Below are 23602 nucleotides of genomic sequence, written 5' to 3'. Positions count from 1 at the left end.
TGTTTATGTGCTGAACTCAGACAAAGACTGGGAAAGAAAAGGTGATGCAGAGAAACATACAAAGTGTTCAGTGCTCATATAAAGCGTGTTTTTAACAAAAACCCTGCTTTACATCAAGTTTTTTGTTTTACTTTTTCAACAAACTCAAGTCATCTTACATCTCGGGCCTTGATCATCACTCATATCATCATCTTTACCACTTGTCCTTTTTAGGGTCGCAGGATGCTGGAGCCGATCCCAGCTGCTTGGGGGGGTGGGGGGGGGGGGGGGGGGGGGGGGGGGGGGGGTCCACCCTAGACAGTTTTCCAGTCCGTCACGAGATGAAAACATCAGCCCTTATCAGTGGTGCAAATGTTGCATGTGGCTTCACTGGTCATGGGTTTGTGTGTTTTGTCCACCTCTCTGACCATTTCTCTTACGTTGCAATGAGGATAGAATAGAATGCTTTATTACTCCTAAAGGGAAATTTCTTAGTTCCTCATTATAACTTCCATAAACGAAAACTGCAGAAATTATATAGAAAATATCTCTCAGTTTTCCAAAATCTCAATAGTTTTTGTGATTTGAGGGATTTTAGACATTTAAACCATCTGACAACTGCATTGCCTTTGAAATTACTAACTAATTCCATTACAATATGAAAAAAACTGTAATGCATGACTTGATATATTTTAAACACACTGTTACTCTTCATATGATATCCTGGTACTGGGAGTGCTCAGCTGTAATCAAACCCTCTGTTTGGTGAAGATATAACATTTTGTGGCTCTCTCACAAAAGTAGCCCTTATTTAATCTATATTATAGGGTAATTTTTGACATGAAGATGGTTTTGCATCTCAGTGCCTGTAAGCCAGTTCACAGCAATTCATAGAGGCCTTTTTGGAACCTAATCTGATATAATGAACCTGTAATTAGACTCATAAATTTTCCTTCAGGGTTTTTAAAAATGTAAGCCGGCCTCTTTAATTATTGAGCAGGAGAACAGGTTAATTTCAAAGAGTATCGAAGAGTATTGTAATACTTTATCTGCACAATAATTTAGCAAAAGATCACATTATAAATATATGAAAGCATGTTAACTTAAAGCCCATGAAATTGAAAAGGGTTTTTGACATGAAACATAGCCATATAACACAGTGTGAGCCGCCTGAGGGCAAACACAGTTGTTTTCCTGCAAATACCAGGAAATCAAGCTTGAGGGAAATCAAAGCAAAAGGTTAAACTAAATCGTGTGTGTGACACTTCTCCACCTGAGTCGTCGCGCTAATTAGAGCTGCGGATAAATTAGCATTTCCATGTTGTTGAAGGGCTCTGACAAGGAGGAATTCACACCTGCAGCAAAGGAGCCAGGCTCACAGCTGGAATTAGATTCAGCCACGCTGATATTTAGCCAGGTGTCAAAATAACAAAACTATTTTTGCAGGAACACAGGCGGCAGTTAGCGCGGCTGACAGTGACTGAGAGTGGTCTGTTTTAAGGAGTAAAAGACGAGGATGTGTAGGAGGAGGAGGCACAAAGACTAAACAGCACTATCTCCTCTAAACAAAGGATCAAAGACTTCCTGTGTTGTGAGGTTTAATTTATTTAAAACCTCACCTCGAGGTGAGATAATTAAGATTAGAAGCGCATCCAGACTTTCACCTCAGCTGAACACGGGTATTTTTAAATACAATGTGCAAATATGGCTGGAGCACAGTTTATGCAAACAGTGAGTTCTTCAAAGAAAGATGAATACATCAGTCAGACGAGCTCCTTCAACACCAACTGTGTCATCATCAAGATTCAATGTGAGCATTTGGATGGATGAATGGATGAATGGATGCATGGATGGGTGGAAGGATGGACACGGCCCTGGAATACCAACCTACACACAGGGAGAACATGCAAGTCACCGACAGAAAAGCAAACCACATATCAAGCTATCCAACAAGTTTTTGTGCTTATGCTTGACCAAAATATAAATGTTTGAGATGTCAAGGTGTTGATTACTGGGTGCTGAATAGCTTCTATGACTTTTCCAATGTGAAGCTGGACGAGGGGTGTCAAAACTTTCAGTTTAATAAAATTCAAATTTGCCAATTTTTTTGTTGTGGTGCAGAGTATATGTGATGACAATGATGAATATATATATATTTCTAAAAAACCATCAATTAGTACTGAACATGACTACAATCTGTGCTGAAAACTTCTCGTACGTGTTTTTACGTGCTCACTTGACCACCTGGCTTTGAGGCGAAGAGACATGAATGTTCTTAATCTCTTCATCAAACGGTTCAACGAGAAAGCCTGTTCATTTAACTAAAGTGACCCGAGGGTGAAAACATCTAACGATGTTGAGAACAATCGCTTAAAAATATCAATTTACATCAAAATGCTTTCAGAGCATCTTTTTAAAATGTCAGTGGTGCACATGAACCATGGTTTCAGGGCATTTGAGTCCATCGTGACAATCCTGACTACTGGCTTTCTCAAAACTTGAAAAAGTTGGACGAGATATAGTCGACACTGTCTGTGTTTGGCGGGAGAATCTTTCATTACCACTCACTTGCACAAGGACTGAAAGTGTGCACCTTTACAATTCCACCTCCTCTCGGGGCAAATCAATGAACAACAGCTCCGGCAGACTTAGTGAAATGTGAGCACAAAGGAAAGTCTCACACAGTTCTTGTTAAATTTCTTCCAAATTTGTCGTGTTTTCTGACTGAGATGTGAAACACAATACCATCTCGTCCACACACACCACGGATCTCGCACAAGTTTGCAATGTCAACCAATTACCTCCAGCAGGAGAGACGGAACCGGTGTGGTGGGGGCAGGCAGAGCTCAAGGTTGTTGAATATTTGATTTGTTTGCTATTTTCCCCTCCCGCTTCCATTTAAGTAACTGCTTCTCTCAGACACACAGTGTCTCGCTCACTGTTTTACATACACGCGCAGTATTTTATCAAAATGAGGGTCCGTGAGCCCAATTTTAATCTGAGCAGGCAGACGAGGTAACCTGAGGACACGTTTCATCAGTCTCGCTCCAGACATAAAGGCTTGGCAGTCAGTTATCATCTCTCTCGCTCTGCATGTTTTACAGCTGCACCCGAACACACCAGGCGGGATCCACATGGATGGATGAATAAACAGGTGTACTTGGCACCGACAGAGGGGCCCAAGGTGTTAGTGGACCCCTGGTCCACAGCCTGGGTCTGAAGTCACTGTTTCAGTGTTTCCTGTTGGGAAGTCAGGTGAATGGCCACAGACAGATGCAATCCACCAACCCAGATAAGCACAGCCACCTCAAAGGCTCGAAGAATGAATTGGATTTTACTGTTTTTAAGAGGTGACAACCAGAAAAAAGAATTGATGAAAAGAAATCTGAAAAACAATGGAAAATACAGTTAAACTGGAATAAATAGGCTCAAAGTGGTGTGATTAAACCCCAAAGACACAAAACAAAGAAAAATAAGACACAATTAGACTAAAAATAGGAATAAAAAGCTTCTGAGTCGTGTTTCTCCAACAGTGGCTGACATGACCCAAAACTAATAACTTCTTTGAATGTGAAAGTCTTTGAGAAGTCTAATATTCACCAAACACCATCATGCCATGCATGATCCAACAGTTTATAAAGCAACTTTCACTCTAAATGGGTTTTGTGAACACTGTTTTGAGTTTGGTTTATTTGTTTTTCTTTAATTCTAAATGATATTTTATTTATGTCTTAAATGCAGTCTATTGAAGAAGAAGATTCAATTTGAAGATTTGATGATTTTTACCCTGATCTATAATAAAAACGACCAAAAAGAAAAGGGGATGCATCAATCAGAGGGGAAGACTGAGTGAGCTCCTCCAGAAAATGGACACTAAACATAAACCACACAACCCAAGATTCCAGGAAAAGATCTAAATACAAACAGAAATTGAGCTACAAAGACACATGATTCCTCACAGTTGGATGCGAACAATTTAAAAACAACAACAATAACAAAAATACTGCACACAGAGCAAAAACCAAAATAAACATGAAATAGAAGTTGATGAAATCTGCACAAAGATCCCCGGACATGACAACAAAAACAAAAAACAAAACAAAACAAAAAAAACATTTAAAGGTTGAATGAAGAAACACTTACAAGCTGTAAACGACAGGGCGGCCATTTTAAATCAGGGTGTCCTCCCATGCAGGAGGAAGACAAGGACTCATTTCATAATTGAATCTGGCTGTAAATCAGAAATATGGAAGGCGGGACGAACGCGGCGCTCTTCAGCCCCTCGCAGACCTGCTCCGCATTTGACACTCGGAGTGCGTCTCCTCGGTGAAATAACCGGAGGGGAACAAGCTGATCTTTCCAGTAACAATAAACACATTAGTGATGCCTGACAGGTGATGGCTTCCTCTGGAAGCACGAAGCCTCTCCGGTTCACGGTGTCAAAGGCAGACAGCTGCCGCGGCGTGTCGCCTCTCCTGACTGACGGGCCGCCCAGTTCCTCCATCAACGTCTCATCAAAGCGGAGGCAGCAGTTTTTCCAACACTGTGACTGCAGCTCTGAATTAGCGCCCGCTAATGTATGCGCTCCCGGTTTGTTGTTGTTGAGCCCCGGTGACTCCGCTGACATTGACTCGTATAATGTGGGGACCTCGCTTTATTAATAAATTATCCCCCAACCTCGGCGTCTCATGAAGTGCATAAAATACGGGATGATGAAATTTGCTGAAACCTCCTGTGTCCTGATTAAGGCTGCGAGAGGTCAGAGTGTGTCAGAAAGTCTGTCCGTTATTGAATTAAAGATTCTAAATTGTGCTTCGTGCGACGATCGCTCTTCAGTGTTTGAGAGAGAAATTAAAACGTGACATGGTGATCGCTCGGTGGGCTTATCTTTCCTCTGCATATCTGTCCAGCAGGTCGATGCCTTTTCCCAGTGCGACTATTTTCTTCTAATTTCTGAGGACAGATCATTACAAAAATAATAAGAGAAGTTTTCAATTATTTATTCTTAGACACTTAATCAGGGGTCTCTAACTCAACCAGAGCTGGAGGAGCCACTGTGGCAACTCTAACCCTAACCCATCAAAAACAGAAATAATTGTGGTTCCTAACCAGCCGCAGAGCCCAACAGCTGCTGAAAACAGTGTATTATCATGTGAAAAGCAGTCAAAAGTTCAACTAAAAATGACAACTTAGCGTGATGAAAGGGAGAGTTGGACTTTATGAGGCTCATCCTCCCACACTTTAAACAAACCTCACATCCAGAGGATACGTGTACTCAGATGATCCCCACTTCACAGCGTGAGATTGAAAACACATGAACTGACGTGTCCTCTGTACCTTTTCCATAATAATCCCACAGAAAGACCTAATCCAGGCTGACAGTTTCAACAAACATCATTATGTTAAAGACATTCAGAGTCTCCTTCATCCCGGAGGAACCTCTGAGTCACAGCAGCAGACAACAACCCTGCATCCATTCAGCCTCATCAACAAAGCAACGCATTCTCTTTCAATTCACTCTCAGTTTTTTTGTTTGCATTTTATTTGTGGTATTCATGTAATTCCCAGATTACTAAGCACCAAATACTAAAATGCCAAAAGGCAAATTTCAGGGCCATGACTCCCTGGCCAAATAGCTTTCCTTCGTTTTTCAGTAGTTTCTTATTGCATATGTCATGAAGCAAACTTCTAATTTTTTCTTGTGAAATATTTGAGCAGTTACAAAAAAATGTAAGAGAAAAACAAAAGCAGCCAACATCAGCAGATCCCACTTCAGCAAGCCTGCAGAGAAACGTCTCCAAATGAAGATAAGCTCAAGAGACGATGTCAAGGTTAAAAAACTACAGAGAGATGGATTCAAAACTGTTCTCATCACCAGTAGCACAACAAACAATGTGTTTAATCGCAATTTGGTTGAGAAGAACATGGCATGATCGACAGTACTTTGTCTATCTATCAGTACTCTGACAACCTTCACTAGAAAATGCAGATAGCAGCTTAATTTAAACCACCTTTAAACCACTAACCGGTTCAGTGATAAAGACACAATCGCAGTTATCCACTTCCGATGTCGGTGATCGTAGCGTTGTGATGAATTAGAGTTGACAGTCATCCTGCATCACATCAAGAAAACCCCTGGTTCCAGTCTGGTTGGACGCCTTTCAGTGAGGTTTGTACGGTTTCCTCCCACAGTCACAACACGAGTGTGTGTGTGTGTGTGTGTGTGTGTGTGTGTGTGTGTGTGTGTGTGTGTGTGTGTGTGTGTGTGTGTGTGTGTGTGTGTTTGTATGTGTGTGCGTGTGTGTGTGTGTGTGTGTGTGTGTGTGTGTGTGTGTGTGTGTGTGTGTGTGTGTGTGTGTGTGTGGTCATCTGTCCAGAATGTATCCTGCCTTCACCTTTGGTCACCTGGGATTGCCTCTCACTCCCCCTCCCACTCTGGACGAGGCAGTGTTTCACATGGATGGATGGATTAATGGTGTCGACGTGGAAGAAGGATGTAAGGTGTTGATGGTCATCATAAAGATTCCAGTAGCTTTTTTTTTGTGCAGAAAATAGTGAAAAAACTATTTTGCTCCATCTGAAGGAAGCATAAATGATTAACACGCCCCTTTATGAATGAATTTGTTATGTTGTGACATTTCATAATTGCCTATTTGTAGTAATACAGGGGGCTTATCAGCACAACAACTGGATACCAACTGGTTTATATAAAAGAAAGTTAAATGGGGGAAAAAGGGCTTTGAGTGTGTAAGTTTGAAGTAAAAGTCCATTAGAGAAGGGAGATAGATGGAAGGAAGAGGATGTGATTCAGCCGTAAGTGAGGCGGATGTCAGGTGCTTCTTAAAACAATGAGTTTTTAAATCAGAGAAGGAAGACGACGAGAGTGATCCTCTGATTGCAGCAGCAAGGTCATTGCAGAAACGGGGAGCCAGTGAGGGAAGGGTGGGGGCGGCTGAGTCCCAGTGGACCATTTACTTTTAATGTGTTCTCATCTGCCTCCACAAAGCTCTATCAAGGTCTTAAAAAAACAGCCATCCCAGGGCTCCTGACTCCTGCACGGCCACCAAGTCCTCTGCTCGCTGAGAATAATTGGCGACTACGGCTGAGTGGCCTGCCAGCTCTATAATATTTTGATGTAGTGCAATACACACCAGCGCTCCACACGGTGAAGCAAATACAGATATCAGACCAGCCGAGGGAATCGATAAATTGCGGTGGCTGTAGTGCTTGGCTCCGGCACACTGTCTGTACCTCTCTGCATTCTGGGAAATGTGAAGGTACATCTGTGCTTTATTTTGTCCTCCACGCTCATTACGTCGGTGGTCAAAGCTCACAGCCGGGATTGTGGAGCCATTAATTCATTACGAGTGTTTACCAGCCAATCATCGGCGTGCATATTGCCTTGAACAGATCCCACTTGTTTGTACAGATGGAAAACGAATGGACGCTCTTATCTACGGGCTGCACTGCTTTGCTTTGCCGTGATGGACAAACACAGAGCGGGAGATTCACTGCATGTTCTGAAGGAAAACTTTTTCTAGTTCAGACAAATGTAGCAATGAAATTAGTGAGAAAAAAAGCGCATTGTCCTGGTCTGACCGTCTCGTCAGGTCAGTAAATGTTCTTCCTTGGATGTCACCCTCCAATGTCGGACATGCCAGAACATTCTTCAAAATGAAGGTAGGTCAAAAAACAGCAATGTGCTGTGTATGTTCACAGGTTTGCTTGAGATCGACAGAAAGGTGTTATTTCAGTTCACTTTGCCATGTTCAAACCTAATTTGAACAACCTCAGAGCAGACAAAGCCTTTTCTCTGGAGCACATCCCACTGAGGTCCTAGACTTCCTGGAACAATCACTTTAGGTTTCGGTACCAAAATTACCTCAGTGTTTGATTTATTTCACTTGAAATTGATATTAATTACTCAGTGCCACATCAATAAACATAACACCATTAATTCAGTTGCCATTTGCTTCCTCCGACAGCTGTTAATTACATTGTCTCTTTTCGGTTTGTTGTTTGAAACACACTCTGTCCTTCATCCCATTGTCCAACAGACACTGAACTGTTCTCTTCTTTATCGTTTGTCTCCTGCCTCATTCTTCTGAAATTACCACTGCACCAGAGGTAAATCTTACTTCCTGGCTCTAGTGAGTGCAGTTGGACCTTGCTACTGCATATCTGTGGGAATAATAAACACCAACAACGGCAGTTCAAACCGCGCGACAACATCCTAAACAGCTGTAAGCGCAGTCCGGTGCGGAGCTGGAAGAGCCTCCGAGGGACACCGAGCAGAAGGCATCCGAGGTCACTCCGACACTCCGAACTGAGACTTTGATTCAGATGACTGCAAAGTATAAACGACTGCAGATGGATGAATTATGCACTGAGATGAACAATCCATTCCCGAAGCAAAACTATGTAGAAATGAGCTTTCTGCCTTTTCAGATTGGTGAATAGCTTCCATCAACATGCAAACCGTGTAGAACAACATGGCTGAAGCTCAGCCAGCACCGAAACAGCTGCATTATTCACACAGCTCTGCCAGTCATCGCTGACATGGAGGACAGTGGGGTGACTCATCGTACTTGACAATACATGATGACTGATATTTTTTTATGAAACAATAAACATCCCACATGAATAATAAGTAGGAGCCCTATTAGCCAGATTGCAGGAATGTGGAGTTTTTACTTTTCTAACGGCAGAGATGTCCGGTGGGAGATGGACACGGTGAGGGTCAAGTGTGCATCCTCACCTGAGATGAGGCTATCTCAGAGGGAATTAAAGGTATGTGTGTGTGTGTGTGTGGAGAGAATCATCGAGCAATCAGAGTAGAAAAGAGTGTTTCCAAGCCACCACCATCGCGCGTACGCCTCACACTATGAATCATCCATCAATATTACACAGAGGATGGAATTAGCTCTAATGCCGCTTTCAGTGTGGCTTCGCTAAGCCTGCAGATACCATGTTTAAGCATGATTAACTGCAATAAAGCTTCAGTAAAGCTCAGGTTACCTGATTCGGCGTAAGACCTACTCGTCCTGCGTTCGCAAGTGATATCAAAGTGCAGCAGGTACGTGATAAGTGCCTTTTACAAGGCAGAAAGCGTACAGAACATTAGCGATACAAAAATAAACAGCAGAAAGCAGTGCATGTGAATAGATGGAAATCGATTAACATGGCACAAGGGAAGCATTCCAACTGCGTTTATTTGGTGTTTTTTTCGCACCACCGTGGAACAAGACGCTGTTGAAAACGGCAGATTTGTGATTTTTTTTTTCCTGTTTCCTTCAATCAGCCAAATTTGACACGATAGACTGTAGCACACAATAGCGACACTGACTCATAATCTGCTGTATAAAAGCTAGAAGCGCGTGTGAATGTCAACAGAAAGCCCCTGGAATGCCGCTCCAGGTCTTTAAAGGGTTTTTCTAATCCTGGCTGGAAAGAGCAGAGCCTTCAGTGTTCCCTCCCATCCTCAATGCATCTTTTCATTGTTAAACCGAGGGGGAAGAGGCCTAATTAGTATGCATGTCTTTAAAGGCCCAGGGGCTGCTTGCAGATGCGAGAGTGGAGATGATGGTGTCGGCGGTGGTGGTGGGGGATGGAGGTCGCGGGAGAGGCTCGGTCAGTCACATGGCCCGAGATTCTCGCCGTTTGCCTGCATGCATGCAGCAGGATCCCTGATGAAAAAAAGCACCGCTCTCTCTTCCCCCCGAATTCTCAGATGGCTGCCATGACCTACTTTCCTGCAAAGACAGGCTCATGCAAACTTGATGATATGCTTATAACAGAGAGGCCCGTCGTGCACTGCCTGAGGTGAGCCTGGCAATGCGGAGGTGGTGGTAGGTGGGGGTGCGCACGGCGACGACCAACTGGCAGGATGCGCGATAGCGGCGCCGTCCTGGGTGGTTGAACGGCATTAGCGGCGACGGCGCCAACGCGGCACGAGAACAGAGACACAACAAGGGCTGGGAAGATTATCGATATCACCTGAGCCCCCCAGAAGCAAGCTGCTTCACTCTCAGCGACACCTCATAGCTGAAGGCAGGTCAATAATTAATTAATGGGTCTGAACAGCTCTCCTCTGAGACTCCGATGACACGCCGACAAAATGTCCTCCTTATTGCTTCTACTGTCTCCTGCAGCCGATGTACTTTCACTGCTGCCACTTCATCCTCCTGCTTTTACAATGTCGGAGTATTTTTAGTCAGCGAGTGGGCAGAATGCAACCTCTTCAATCAAAATCCCTGCCACTTATCACCAACCGCTCCTTGTAACTTAGAGAAAATCATCGAGCTAAAACATGGATTTCACAGTGACACATATGAACTCTACTGAGGGAAATAGTTTGTCACTGTTATTTTTATTCTTTCTTATGCACAACTCAGGCTTCTTTATGCTCATGGATGATCTTTGTTGGATCGATCATTTAAAGATTTCATGAAGTTGTGACTCAAAGCTGATACTGTCCAAGAAAGCAATCGGGAAATGAATTGTTGACCTCTAAAGTCTCATTGGATTCAGACCCTAAATTTAAAGTATTATGTGTAATTTATCCATGCATTCGCCTCACTCTCCTCCAGTGCATTTTCTTAACACTGAAACTAAACATAGATAAATAGATTATTTTTCCATTCTAGATATCAAGCACTGTGGTCATGTTCACACAAGGATTGTTCAAGCTGTTTTTGGTTCAATGCATTGAAATGTCACACAAAAGGTTTGATTTGAACTTAACTTTCTTGTTTTTTCCAGTAATAAATACTTGATATTGAGTAAAACAGCAACAAATCTTTAAAATAGCTACTTGGAAGAAATATCATTCACTAGCAGGTTCAACAGCTTCAGTCCTCAAGCTTTTACTCCTCACAAACGATTAAAATCAACTTAACCAAAAGTCAAAGGCTTCTTTTAGAAAGACAGTATTTTTCACTAATATAGCAAACGTTTGTAATAAAACCAGATTACAGATTTCACACTAATGTAGTGATTGAAGTCAGGAAGTGTGAATGTAAATAACAAAGTGAAAACAGAAAACTTTGGGGTTTTCGCAATGATGGAGTTCTGTGCCTCTGAATGTTTTGAAAACAGCTCCCAAGACTAAACATTTTGAAAACTCTCAGACTCTTTTTTCATGGAAACAAACGGAAGATGCAGCTTTTCTGAAATGCTGTTACTGTGCACGGATACCACGGCCTTGGTAAATACTTCTTCTGCACATGTGCGAGTTGACGGACAACAACAACATCATTTTCCTTGAGAGTGTCAAGACTCTCATCCATGTTCTCTTGGACTTAGTAGTTTTATCGTTGGTGGTCACTCCTAATCAACATCACTGTCTGTGCACACCCATTGTTAATGTCTACAATGTTCTGTCCTCTGCACCCATGTGCTTGTGGTTTCATTAAACACCCTACAGCGCCCACTACTGGCCCAATACAACCACATTGTTTTCATTTTTTCAACTGTTTCTGTCTAACACACTTTGCTGCAGTGTAATTGCAAAACTTTTCTGGAACAAAACACGAAAATGACACATTTTCACTTTCAGTTAATGTCCAGGCTCTGAGTGTGAAGCTTGCACGTTCATGCATGGATCTTGTCAGAATACTCTTATTTTCTCTAACAGAACAAAAACATACAATTAACGTTAACTGGTGACTGTAAAACTGCCTGCAGGTATGGACGTAAGAGTGTGTGTTTGTCCTGAGACAGACCTGCCTTCACCCATCGTCAGCTGGGATCGACGAGCCTCAGACGAAGTAGTACAGAGGATATAGAGACACATGGACCTTTGACACACTGAGTAGATCCCTGAGTCGGTCTGTATTTATTTTTTAATAAGAACGCTTTTTTTCTATTTCTTTATTTAAACCTTTACTGAGGGAAGTTATTGATGATAATAACACCTCACGTTGCATGAAATATGTGGTTTTTCTCGTAGAGAAATGTACAAACGCATGCATGATGCAAAGACGCGGAACCTACAATCATGAAGATGAACCCTGTTGAAGACGTGTGCAGCAAAGAATGTTTGTGTTGCTTAGCAACAGTTTGCGGCTTAGCTGAGGCATGGTTTGTGGTGGTGGAGATGAAACAAATGATAATAAAACAATTTATTTTTACTTCTGTCAAAAAAAATAGATCACATAACTGTAATTGTGGTATAAAAGCAAGATCACACTCACTGAAAATCAGCATGACTGTGATGAACAGTTTCAAAGAAAATTATCACCCTGTGATATTGGTTAATGGAGAAGTGTTCAAATGCACAAACAGACACTCATAAAGCCCATTTATTCCTGATTTTTTTAAGTCAACTGAAAGGCAATTTACAAAATACTCAGATGGTATTCATTGCATATTTTAATTACAGTACATACAATTAAAAACATTTCACTTCAGTGCAGGAGTGCTGACAAGAGTGATTTTCACCTGGCGGCAGGTGTAAATCTCAAAGCTCCAGCTTTTTCCTCACAGTCAACACAGGGTAAGTGAGGCTCAGCACTTTTTTTTATTTGTGCCTTGAAGTGCTACTAATACAACGAAATTTCAGATCACACTGAGAAACCTCAACGGGAGTGTAAAGACACGTCACCTCCGAAGCAAGACGAAATATCCACTCTATGGAAACCACAAGGCGAGACACCGAAATGAAAAATAAATCTAGATTCAGGTGCGCTGGGCACGAGAGACCCAGACATCCAAACTTCAAAACACACGGAGGACTAAGAGGACAAAGAAAAGGGTGAAGAAGAGGAGGTGGAGGAATAAAATGTATTAGCGATGAGGTGGGACTGGCTCGGTGGGAGTGAAGGTGTTTGAGGTGGTGCATTCAGCTGACATCCCTTATTAGAGGGCGGCGCAAAATCATCCGGCTGGGTTCCAGCTCACTGCGCCCGGGAAACCCTGGAAGCTGTCAGTTATTTTCCAAAGAGCGATAGAAACCAAATCATTTTCCTGAATTTCTGCAATTCATTCAGGCAGCAAGTATGCCATTACCAAGTAAGGCAGAAAATGTCCAAAAATTGCTTTTGATTTCCCGCTGTGTCTCTCTCTCCTTTTTTTTTTATCTTCAAATTATATTACCAAAACCCTTCACTTACATTCTCAGGAGCAAAGCTGTTACATGATGAAATAAACATATCCTGCATCGCAAAGTAAAGACTCTGAATTTTACCTCAGCTGCACAGTCTCACTGAATACAAAAAGTACAGTTTGGTGTATAGATTGGTTTTCTCAAGAACACATCAAATGCAGCTGATTCCATTCACTGACTTTACTATTGTGTTACTTAAAGAAACATTTAATATTTAATAGCATTTTTGTGTATCTCTTACATATCTTCTAAAGTCAGTGGGTTTTCCAACTTGCATTAAACCAGTATAATGCTGCAATGCATGTTTCCACCACCAGATGGTGTACCGAGTTAACCAAAAAGTGGCTGCAGGAAAAGTTCGGACAGTCAGCTTTTGGCTACTACAAAGTGCTGTCGTCTATATGATAGCAGGATTATACCACGGACACAATCTGGATCATGAAACAAGAAACCAACAAGTCAAACAGGGGCAAAAGACTAAACTGACTCAACACCGCCACCTACTGTCCAATAGAACGATGACTCCCGACTTACATAGTGCCCCCATATGGCTTTATAAAAATCCACACTGATGTTAATGTCAATAATTACTCACAATCTCATTAATTCTAACAGATTAATACCAGCCAGTGGTATGGCATGGAGATCTTATGGAGACACAGAATGAACATTTCAATGAAAATACAAAGATGAGTCTCGTGTAAAAAAATAACCTCACAGATTGTTCAGGCATGGAAAAACTGAGTTGTATGGTATATTAATCGCTCCTGAGGCAAGCATGTCAATAAAAAGAAGGGAGGGACAGCAACTTGGTTCAAAGGAAATAAAGACATTTGAGTAGGATGAAAAAAGTGGATGAATGAGTCACATAGAGACTTACAACTCAAGAAACTGGAGCTCAAGCCAAGAAGGTGATAAAAGTCAAGGTTTCTCTTTCTTTTTTTAAAAAAGTAGCATCACATCAGAGCTGCTTCAGAAGAAAGCGGTTTTTTTCAGTCTGACCATTTCAACACAGGATGAATATTCATCTGCACTTTTAAAAATCTTTCACCATCACTCAGTCTCCTTGGTTCGATCCTGGACTTGTCTTCCTGTGTATGAAGGAATACTGCAGGTGTTCTGGTTTTCTCCCAAATCTGAACTCATGCTCAGTTTAGCTGTAGTACTGTGTGTGTGTGTCTGTGTGTGTGTGTGTGTGTGTGTGTGTGTGTGTGTGTGTGTCTGTTAACCCCGTGATGGGCTGCTGACAACAGCTCGCCCTCCATGAGACCATCACTCCCATCTGCCGGTGTTTTGCTTCCTCGCTCCTCTGCTGTGCTGCTGGTGAAATGGCTGAAATGAGAAATCCTAACTATTAGTCCCAGCTTTCTGAGTCACGTTAAAACACAATACTGTGCAGTGACTCTATCAAGTAGTCTGTCTTCAGTCTGAAGATGAACTGAAACAGTGAAATAAATGGACTCCACTCATCACACTTTTCCCACTGCACTGTGGCAGTGTTTCACGCTGTCAGTCATATTTACACAGTCAGACACACATAATCACACACACTAATGTTGACGGCTGCCGCTGTGAGCTGCTCACACACCACCGGGAGAAACTTTGACTTCAGCGTCTCGCCCAAGGACACCTTCCGTACACGGACAGGCAACAACAAGCTATTAAAACTTCCAGAGCCAGAGAACAGACTCAACATTAGAGTGACTCAGCACTGCCACGGTACTTTAAATTGTATATATTATGAGCACAGAGGCGGTGAAAGTACTTGAACGCATGGGGCGGCCATAAGGCTGGGGTCTTAAACTGAAGCTGAGCCGGGGGTCACTCTGTCATCTCACTGGAGCAACACTTCACTTTTCAAGTAGTCCCAAAAAATACAAAAAAATACAATTCAAAAAGTGTTCCTTTATTCAAGATATTGTATTTTAATATCAAACTGCAAACAGTAAGTGCATATCTGTTTCCTCGTTCTTAAGAATCTAACTGATGAATTTCAGTGAACTTGAAAAAAATAAGAAAAATTCTTAGCAATCTTGTCACAGCACTTATACTTGATGGCCAGAATGAAAATTATACTTATTAGTCGGCTTGTGCAAACAGCTCTTCAAACTGCTTTGAATATTTGCAGTATCTTTTTCTTTTCCCGTGTAGAATTGTTTTTCATTATTTCAAGCGCATTTAAATGTTGATATTAAAATGCATGAGTGTATGAGGGTACGGGGTCGTGCAGCACGGTGTGCAGACCTGAACAATTGTGGATCCAGCAGAGGATTGATCTCCTGCAGGGTTCTGAGGCAACGAGCTGGCGGGTCAGGACTGTTGTATCGCCGCCTCTGACGGGGATGGATTTAAACGCCTCTTCTGAGAGGTCAGTCAGAGGGGAGGTCGTCAGTAAGGGCAAACTTTAGGCAGAGCTGGAGTTGAGTTTTCCGTGTCTGTGGTGTATGAAACTCCTTCATCTTGGAGATGAGCTGATTTTGCTGCCGATGTGAGGCCGTCCTCCTCCGCTCGTGTCGCTACTTCCTGGAGACGGTGAAGCTCTCTGTAGAGGATGAATCTAGATGCCTAAATGCTGCATTTTTTCATCTCAACACGAAAAATCAAAAATGCTTTTCCTGATTACATGCCATCTATTTTCTGTGTGAGTCCTTCATCACGATGGAAATTTATTTTCAAACATTTCTGGAGTGGCTTCTTAAAATTCTGTGACCTGAGTTGTGCATAAGATTTTTTTTTCTATTGTGTGTTCGGCAGCTACTCTAAACCCTCAGCTGCTCCACTTCTGGCAACAATGTCAGTGAAATTCTGTGAAAGTTCCCATTCAGAGGACTTACGCAAGATTTCTCCAGTGGATGTGAGGGTCTGGAGCTGCAACTGGCTGCAGTCATGCACACACACACACACACACACACACACACACACACACACACACACACACACACACACACACACACAGGCAGGCAGAATGTGGGCTGCAGGAGTTATAAGAGGAAGAGCGAGTGCTGAGTTTATGTAATGCCGTAAAGCTGGGCGTCCGAACCGGGGGAACACTGCCGGCCCACACGCGGCACCTCGGCGGACCTTGGAAACATTCCTGTAGAAAAACCGGCTCCTTTGGCAGCATCTGGAAGCTGCTATCATAGAAACAGGACCTGGGAGGGATTCTGAGATCAATAGTTTGAAGTGGAGCGGGGCTGTTTTAAAAATCCCAGCAACTTTGAAGGAGACGGCGTCGCTTGCATTCACCTGGAAGTTTGAAGGAAATGTTGAGTGGCACAGAAATAGAAAGACAGCGGCGGTCTCACTTCCCTCAAAGTGACATTTATAAACCAAGTTAGAGATTTATCAAGTTAAATGTAACATTGTGATGCTATTTTAAGGGAAAAGCCAAAGTCACAGGCTGTAAGAAGACACGTTTTTTCATTAGAAGTGAATAATCAGGATTTTAAAGATATTTAGTGATAAACTTTAAGCCACATTTGGTGAAGTAGATAAACACTAAAGTGTTTAGGAGGGAGGGACTCTTTGTTTGTTTGCAGATAAACAGATGGCAATTTTACAATCCACATAAATCCCTTTGATTGAAGAAAGCGGTGACATTAAAGAAGCGGAAGGCGCCATACTTTTTTCCCTCTGTGGAAACGGCTCGTCGTTCCAAAGACAAATAGAGGACGACGCAGTCCTCACATTTACATCTTTCAGGACTCCACATTGGAATATATGCATCTGAACATGGCAAAGCAGAAGTGGATGTATGGGCTTCAGATGGGTGCAAAACTTTCACACACACACACACACACACACACACACACACACACACACACACACACACACACAAAGAGACTTTGGATCTTTAAAGCTCCTTGTGAAATCTTTGAAAGTTAACCAGGGGTGCTGTAAAAGTGTTCTGCTCCACTAAAAACAAAAGATTTGTTACATCCATCACTGAAAGAGATTACTCCAGGAGGACATCTCGCCTCTCATAGTCACATTTTTGAAGCTCCAAATAACTCAGAGGCTGAAATTTCCCAATAAAAGCAAAGGCTCAGTTGGAATTTCACTTTTTTCAACTGTGTTCTTGTGTGGAAAACATTCAAGTGATTTGCAATGACATGTACTGTTTTAGTGTATAGATGATAATGAGTCTGACAAACTGTTGGATTAATGGATCCAGTGGAGCCACTTCGGGGAAAGTTTACATTTGTTTCCCTGTCTCTTGCTGTGTGAATGGTGTTGCTAGTGACAATCCCACATCTGAATTTGGAGAATTCACATTCTTTTTTCTACGAAAACATGGTGAACAATATTTACTCAAACAGTAAAATCCGACACAAGAATGAGATCAGGCCTGTAAATCACAGTATCAAGTCTCACTGTCGATCTGCTGTTGATGTCTTTTTCTTATAAAACGCCAGAAAAGCTGAAGGTGTGCAGTGTGAAGATTTACTCCTAACATGTGGTAGTGACTCTACTTTATTCTTTTTTTAAAGACACTTATTTGATGTGTTTGTCTAATCAAAGTACAATGACAAAGTGATGCATCAAAAATATGAAATCTGAGATGAATGAAAGACCGTCCACCTACTGATCCTTCAAAATGTCTTCTGTCTTGAATGGAGTCAAGCTCCTCATTTTAATGCTTCCACTGAGGATCGCCTCAGTCACACACAAATAAATTTGCATTGTGTAACTGTCTGCACAAAAGGAAAGAAAATCCAAATTTTATTGCTCACGATTCCATCCAAGTTTATAAATGCCTTTTATATGCACTGCAGCATGTTTTCAAAAGTCCTGAAAGATGATTTGTTTTTATTTTGTGCGCGCAAACAAATCCCATCCCAGGACTTTAAGGCTCAGTAGTTTTCATTTTTATATGTTAATGAAATGTTTGTGACTGCACAGCAGTCCCTATAGGATTATTACAGCGAAGTTAAATTACATAACCCTTTTATTGTTGTGGCACCAAAAGGAATTACAGCACAGTTATATGCCGACGATCATTACATAATTAGAGGTGTAGCTAACTACTCAACACATTTTGACATGCCAGAGCAGAAAAAAAAGGAAAAGGAAAACAGGTAGAGGTGGAGTTGAAAAGCATTAGGAGTGAGCTGATTGTAATCTGTGCCTCAGTGAGTCACCGTTCCCTAAATGGCATGCAGCCTCCGTTCCTGGTGCTTTTTACTGCAACGAGGAGTCAAAATGTCTGCCGAGGAACGGGCGTATAGTTCAACGCCTCGCCACGTTTCCAGTAATGACAGTCGACGGCTGCACGGATGGATTGTTGAAAGGATGAGAGAGAGAGAGAGAGAGAGAGAGAGAGAGAGAGAGAGAGAGAGAGAGAGAGAGAGAGAGAGAGAGCGAGAGAGCTCAGGAGACGGGAGCCTGAAGAGGTGATTTTTCTCTAAGTACATGTTGGGCCGTGTTTAGCAGCTGAGGGCACAGTAGCGACCGAGCAGATTGGCCCCATACTTCAGCCTCTCCTGGCAAAAAAACAGGCCCCCAGCGGGGCACACACACACAAATACACACACACACACACGCACACAAGCACGCGAATAAAGAAAAGAGGAAGAAACGGAACCAAACGTCATCTGCAGAGGCAGAAAAAAACTGATTGAATTCTGAAAACAAACCCACCTGCACTCAGATCCTCACACACACACACACACACGCTCACACACACACACACACACACACACACACACACACACACACACACACACACACACACACACACACACACTCATACACACCTGTCAAATGCTTCAGCTGGCCGCAGAAAACCACAAACACCCCCCGAATCCACCGCCTGGAGTATCACACCAAGGCCTTATCTTATCCACTTCAAGCGGTGATGCCGCTTGCGATGAATCTCTAATGTGAGAAAACTGGGAAACTATTATCTGGACTTGGCTTTTTTTCTTTGGCTGGCTGGTCCCCTCCTCCTCCTCCTCCTCCTCCCCCTCCACCACTAGCTCCTCTTCACAGCTCCTCTGCGTGGAGCACACGCCCCGGTTTCCCATCTCCATAAACGGCCGGCGTGTTTCTCTCCAGTTGTTGGCTTAATGCATGAACCGTCCTCCAAAAAAGAAAAGGAGCAGAAACTATTTGTACGGTATATATTCCTCCTCGATCTCCGGCTGCTCTGCTCTGTGGACTAAAGCTAGAACTGTAAAGAACCCGTCCACTGGATAAATAATACATTATCTGCTTTTTTTCCTGAAACGTGTCTGCAGAGATAGTTGTAGACCACAAATTTAAAGTCAATGGATGGTTCTGGTGAAAATATAAAAGTTCAGTTGTCTTTATTATTACTCTGTTGCTCAAATATATTGTATCCAAACGTTAAAATCAAATAATCAACCTTCAATGTGAACAACACAGTTTTATCAACAAGTTTACAAAATGTATCATAATTTATTTTATATCTCGCAGCATCTGAATTTACTCTTTAAACTCTTGTGTGAATAAACTGAAAAATTTCTGTATTTACTGGGTTGAATTGACTTTAGCTTCAAGGTCCTGAAAAATCCTAAATTATTAAAAATCCAATGAGTGGAGAAATGACAAAACAATCGTCTTTTCTCTATATTCAGTATTTTTTTTCTAAGTAGCGCCTGTAAACAGGAATGAGCCTTTCTTCAACTGATGAATTTGTAGTTTGAAGTGTGAGATTTAATTGTGAGCGATTACAAGTTGTTACAGCTTTTTGCTGCCCAGATTTTCCACGCGTACACACATCAACCCCTGCTGCTCTGGAGACAGAGTGACGAAATTATTGTAAACATCGGTCTGGATTTTAACACTGAAGCTAAGACACAGTAAAAGTGTTAGTTACACTCCTCCATCCCCATGTTCACTACAACACAAAAACCAAACTCCGAACAAGAATCTGCCCAGCACACGCTGAATTCAAGCCACTGAATAGCTTAAAAGGTATTTCCAGAAAAAAACAAACTGTCCCTTATTCCTTTTGTTGGTTAAATTCTGAGGAGCTGAAAGTCGAAACAGAAATTAAATTGATTTGATTTGAAACTGAATCCATTTTAAAAGGATTTTGGTGTCCTGCAACTGCCAGACATGACAGAGTATAGTCAGAATCACACCAAAAACTTGGAGTAACATCAGGTAGTTCTTATAAGATAACAATTTTCCACACCAACATTATAATGATTTAAAACTTGTGAGCACGCTGGTTCAAGTCAAACTATTTCTCTGTCTCTTATCTCGCCTGTGCTTTGGAGCAGTAAGCAGGCATTGCTCTGTAAAGCATTTCATACAAAAAGAAAGAAAAAAAAAATCCCAGAAATGACTCTGTTAATAGTCTTCTCCAAATATTAAAGTGTAATAACTGCCTTTGCATACAGATTTTCAGTCTTTTTAATCATTTTTCTGTCTCGCCTTGCAGTGAGGTTTCCCACAACACTGTTCCAATTAACTATGCAATCAAACTACAGACTTCAGTGCTTACAGAAGAGTTAAAAAGATGAAATCCTCTGGAGCATTTACATGCTTTTAGCTCCCGTGTCCCTGCTGTCGGACTGTGTCTGGCTTCACCTGATGCTTGGCTGTAAGGAAACTAAAATCTACCAAGGTGAGGCTTTAGAGGCTGGTTTGTAAAGCCGATGCAACTATTGAGCCGTTAGCACTCGTGTGTGTGTTGAATGTATGGACGGATGTGATGTGTGAGCTGATGTGACATTGGGCGGTGCGCTTTCTGATGAGCTGTCATTGAGCTGCTGGCTGGCTGGGGGTTGTCGTCCATGCTGAGTAGCAAACAGGGAGAGGGCAATAGAAAAAAAAAAAAAAAAAAAACACCAGCATCCTGCTGGCCAGGGGCCATGAAATGCACAATTAGTCTTGGGTCAGTTGGATTAGGCTTTCTCAAAGGCAAAAAAGGCAGTCGGTGTGTGACTTTGTGCTTATTGAAAACTAAATGTGGAGATTTCAGAGATTTTTTATACATTTATTTAACTGGAATCCAGAGAGGCTGCAGATCTCAGAGGGAATGAGAGGAAGCAGGTCGGAAAAGAGGAAATCTTTATCCTCAAGTGACTCTCAGGTCATACTAATCACCAACAAGCCGCCGGTGGCCTCTGACCCCTCCATCCTGCGCTTGTGAAGCCTCTGAGCTTCAGACTGACGCGGGTTCTGTATCACCCTTCAAGTGAAAAAAAATATAAAATGCTCAACGAAGGAGAAGTCACGTAAAATGCGTCGATTCCCAGAACATACAGTGTATTTAGAGGAGAACCAGGCTACCCTCTAGTGGCACAGAGGAGCGATGAACCGTGGCACCAAATAAGTTGTTGTGAGCTTCAGATGGATGAAAGGCTAAACCTGATCCCGAAAGGAGCAAGAAGAAGGGATGGGAGGGAAGAGTCCTCGGAGGGAAGAGGACGCAGGAGGAGGCCGTGCGCGAAATTCCAGTGCGTAAATGGAGAGATGTTTACTTTCTATGTAAATCAGCCTCGTCGACACCAGAGGTCTGATTTTAAGGCCCGAGCTGGGCTTTTTTCTTTTCTTTTTCGTCTTTTCCCTCCCCTGACTTTTCAAGAAAGAAAGCTTTGATGTTGGCAGGAAGGATCGATGCCAGGAAAAGGGAGAGAGAGGGAGGGAGAGAGGGAGAGAGAGAGAGGCTGGGAGGATGCAGAATGAAAATGTACTTGTGGGGGTGTGTGGGTGTGCGGCTGAGAGAGAGAGAGGGGGGGTGGAGGGTCTGCCGTCATCACAGCGCCTCTGTTTTAAGCAAAGCCTCAATTTAGAATAATAATGAAAATAAAAATCTTCCTCATTACATCTGTATAGAAAGCCACAAGTGACGCTCCCCCCTCCCTCCCCTCCTCCTCCTCCTCCTCCTCCTCCTCCTCCCTCCATCCTCTCCATCTCCCCCGCATCATCTGGACATAATAAAGTTTGTCGGGTCGCGTCAATCTCAGAGGACGCGGGGCTGAAAATGTAACTAGTTGACCCCCCTGCACCATTTATTTCTGTTTCATTTAACACAATCTGTCGGAAACAGTTGACGCGCACGCACGAAGGGGAATGGAGCAGGAACGGTTGCCTCTCTCTCTCTCTCTCTCTCTCTCTCTCTCTCTCTCTCTCTCTCTCTCTCTCTCTCTCTCTCTCTCTCTCTCTCTCTCTCCGCAACATCCCCTCTGTCATTTGGCCGCGCGGGGCCTGCGGTACCGCTGCGGAGGAGCAACTTTATTGGTACACACAGGAGGGAAAGGGGAAAGGGAGGAAGAGGAGGAGGAGGAGGAGGAGGAGGAGGAGGAGGAGGAGGGTGGATAAAATCCGACATTCGCTGCTGTGCTTCAAGATCAAGTAGTTAGTTGCGAGGCTGCGCATGGTTCCGTGTCTGATTGCGCACCGGAGGGAGAACGGAGCGCGTCCACGCAAAAAAAAAAAAAAGCTCCTATTCATGACGGTCTGGCCATCAAAGGCCACTGAAGAGATGGGAAGTGGGAAAAGTGTGGGAATAAAACCAAACATCGCCCCAATAAGTCTGATCGGTGCAAAGGGAGCGACACGCAGAGGCTGAGATCAATGAATGGTTAAAGAAAAGAAAAAAATAAAAACGCACGACACGACCCGCATCTACTTACATGGAGCTGATGTTTTTGAATAACTCCGCTATGTCAACGCTGGACCCATTGCTCCCAGTGTCTTGCAGGACGAGTAAAGGGAAAAACCTGCCGTTGTCGGACTTATTGCAATAGATCTCTGTTTGAGAGCAGCTGCAGGTCGGCGGGCAGTCCAGCATGGAGCTCAGATAGTCCTGGAAAATACTCATTAGGAACAAAACCCTCCACCAGCAAATCCGGATCGAATGAAACCATAGATCCATGTCTCCAGGCGAAGCAGAGAAGAGGGGGGAAAAAATAAAGAAGAGGTCCCGATGTCCTCTGGGTTAGAACAGAACGAAGAGAAGAGGAGAGGAGGAGAGTGGGAGGAAGGAAGGAAGGAAGGAGGAGGATGGCTGGCTGGTGCGTCTGTACAGAGGATGCTCTATGTGAGCGTTTCTGCCGTGGATGGATGCTGTAGTGTCCTTGCGCGTCAGAGATTGGGTGAAAAGGAGGAGGAGAGGGGGGGCAAAGGAGAGAGAGAGAGAGCGAGAAAAGAAAAAGACACAACAAAAAACAAAGAAATACTAAAAAAAATAAAATAAACCGCAAATCAAAAAGGAGAAAGCGGAATAAAAGGAGCTTCCAGTCGTCTGGTGTGATGCATGGTGTTCCCCGGTAAACGCCGCTGCCGCCGCCGCCGCTGGTGTCGTCGTCTCTCTCCGATCAGGACCGGGACGACTGGCTGGAGAGCGCAGACACCGAATGAGAAGTTGGAGCATCAAGTCCCTCCTCCCGGCTCCAGTCATACTGACACCTGCAGAAACTGCATGCAATCAAGTGTGATTACAGCAACAGTGCACGCAGGGGCTGCGGGCGCGCGCCGCAACGCCACAGCACGAGGGGAAATACAACATCAAGACAAATAATACCAATCTCCAGGCTCCCT

At 43.1% G+C, this 23602-nt stretch overlaps 1 protein-coding gene across 3 annotated transcripts in view; it reads right to left on the bottom strand.

Moving 5' to 3' along the window:
* The window catches only part of ntrk3b (neurotrophic tyrosine kinase, receptor, type 3b), a 256702-nt gene extending 233327 nt beyond the window's left edge, over nt 1-23375 (bottom strand). For all 3 annotated transcript variants that reach the window (XM_030091636.1, XM_030091644.1, XM_030091651.1), the window contains exon 1: nt 22696-23375. In XM_030091636.1, coding sequence (XP_029947496.1) covers nt 22696-22937 — 242 coding nt within the window. In that variant the 5' untranslated portion in view covers nt 22938-23375. The remainder of the gene's footprint in view (nt 1-22695) is intronic.
* Nucleotides 23376-23602: the final 227 nt, after the last annotated feature.

The sequence above is a fragment of the Salarias fasciatus genome, chromosome 1, assembly GCF_902148845.1.
Source record: "Salarias fasciatus chromosome 1, fSalaFa1.1, whole genome shotgun sequence".
In the NCBI taxonomy this organism is placed as follows: domain Eukaryota; kingdom Metazoa; phylum Chordata; class Actinopteri; order Blenniiformes; family Blenniidae; genus Salarias; species Salarias fasciatus.
Note: the sequence above shows the minus strand (reverse complement) of the source record. Positions and strands in the feature narration are given on the sequence as shown.